We start from the raw sequence: 2370 nt of genomic DNA on the forward strand, positions 1-2370 counted from the left end.
GAATGAGTCTTTGACACCCCCACCCCATCCCTAATCCTTTCTCCTTCCCCAATGGTCATAAGATTCAGTCAGTCTGCAAAAAGGCAAAGACCCAATCAGGAATAACTGGAACGAAATCAAAGAATCTCAGCAAGTACTCTTCTCAAATTGGAAGTTAGTGGTGAAACGGGTGGGGCACCCGGGATGAGAAAGGTCCATAAAAGCCTTGGGCTCCAAAGAAGAAATCCAGAGCCTTCCATCCTTGGAGCCACAGACGTGAGGTCCCCTCCAGGTCCCAGATACGAGTGCCAGGATGACCGCCTCAGAGCCAGATTCCTTTCAGAACTGCATGTGCACCCGGAATCCACTCACACTCCTAGAACTGGCGGGAAAGAGCCTTCTGAGGAACGAGTACTTGGCAATCTCGGCTCTGGAGACTCTGCCTGCGGAACTCTTCCCTCCACTGTTCATGGAGGCCTACACTAGCGGGTGCAATGAGACCTTGAAGGCGATGGTGCAGGCCTGGCCCTTTGCCTGCCTCCCTCTGGGGGGCTTAGCACCGATACCTAACCAGAAGGTCTTAAAAGCTGTGCTTGGAGGGCTTGACCTCCTGCTTGCCCAGAAGGTTCGTCCCAGGCGGTGGAGGCTGCGGGTGCTGGACCTACAGAATGCCAGTCAGAACTTCTGGGGCATGTGGTCTGCAGCCACGGCCCATGAGTGTCTGCGGGTGAGACCAGTGGCCGAGGACAGCTGCAGGATGCAGGAGCCCTCGCGTGCCTTGACAGTCTGCATAGACCTTTGTCTCAAGGAGAAGACCCTGGATGAAGTTTTCACTTACCTCCTAATGTGGACCGCACAAAGAAGATCATCAGTCCACCTGTGCTGTAAGACGCTGAAGATATTCTTGATGACCCCACGACATGTTAAGAAGGTCCTGAATAAGGTACAGCCGGGCTGCATCCTGAGGTTGGAGGTGGAGGACATGAAGAAGTCCACCCTGTGCATGTTCGCTCCGTACCTGGGCCAGATGACTCATCTGCAGACCCTCGTTCACCCTTTTATCAAAGTGCCCGTCTGTGAGGAGGAAAAGCAGCATGTTGCCCAGTTCACCTCCCAGCTCCGCAAGCTGCATCACCTGCGGAAGCTCCACATGCCGTTTGCGATCTTCCTGGAGGACTGCCTGGATGAGACGTTCAGGTGCCTGAGGGCCCCCTTGGAGACCCTCTCCATAAACAATAGCCAGCTTACAGGAAAGGACCTGGTGTGCCTGTCCCAGTCCCCGAGCATCCGTCAGCTAAAGGAGCTGGATCTGAGAAGTGTCACGCTGCTCTCTGTTAGTATGAAGCCCCTGCAAGTCCTGCTGGAGACTGTGGCAGCCACCCTCCAGACCCTTAACGTGGAAAACTGTGAGCTCTTCGACACTGACCTGGAGGCCATCCTGCCAGCTCTGAGACGCTGCCACCAGCTCCGGTCTTTAAATATCACCTGGAACTTCCTCACTATGTCCGTTGTGCGGCAGCTGCTGCAGCACAACCCCAAGCTGGACCACCTGAGCCTGGGGGTATATCCTGACCCTCTGGACATATATCCATTTCGTGGGCTGGATGACGAACATCGTTTGAAAATTGTACGGGAGGGAAGTGCCCAGGCTCAAGCTGAGCTACTGGGGATTATGAAGGACTTGGGACAGTTCTGGACGGTACGATATGAAGAGCCCATTCATCTTTACTGTGACAGGACAATCGATAATTCAGGCCCCCTTACGTGCCCCTGGGAATCGCCTGACTAGTTGAGCGCATCCTCCAAAAGTTTCCCTCCGGGCACTTGGAAACTGTGATCTAGCCTACAGGGATATGGGACCTAAAAAGGATACAGACCCCCAATTTCAGACAGTTGCTCCATGTGCATGGGGGCAGGACAGGTGATTCAGAATGGCAGGGTCGTGGGCAGAGCAACTGACCTGGGGAACTGCCGGGACCTTCAGAGACCTGTGTCCTCCAGAGGAAGAAATGTGACTCTGCCTTTCTGCAGGGGGACTCGAGCCTGAGACTCACGCGTGGGAGTTATCCCCGGGTGGATGGTTGTAACGGAAGCAGGAAATAAAGACCCTTGGTGTGTAACAAACAAACAAACAAACAATTTTTTAATATTTGTTTTTGAGAGAGAGAGAGAAAGACAGACTAAGAGTGGGGGAGGTGGAGAAAGAGAGGGAGACATAGAATCTGATTTCTGACACACACATTACTAGCTTGTTTTTGTCTTTTTTCTAAGAGTATAGTTATCTTTCATAATTCGTAAAAGCGTTTGATATGTAAATATAACTATAAGATATTAAGGATAGTGACTGTGTATGTATAAATAAATATTAAAGCAGTTCGTCGTGTTACAATT

General features: G+C 51.8%; 1 protein-coding gene across 1 annotated transcript; it reads left to right on the forward strand.

Moving 5' to 3' along the window:
• The first annotated feature begins 266 nt into the window (after window positions 1–266).
• On the forward strand, window positions 267–2155 carry LOC115293698 (PRAME family member 12-like). The gene has a single exon (XM_029941375.1). It carries the CDS (start codon window positions 293–295, stop codon window positions 1766–1768), a length of 1476 nt encoding a protein of 491 aa, XP_029797235.1. The 5' UTR covers window positions 267–292; the 3' UTR covers window positions 1769–2155.
• Window positions 2156–2370: the final 215 nt, after the last annotated feature.

Source organism: Suricata suricatta, chromosome 6 (genome assembly GCF_006229205.1).
Source record: "Suricata suricatta isolate VVHF042 chromosome 6, meerkat_22Aug2017_6uvM2_HiC, whole genome shotgun sequence".
Lineage (NCBI taxonomy): Eukaryota > Metazoa > Chordata > Mammalia > Carnivora > Herpestidae > Suricata > Suricata suricatta.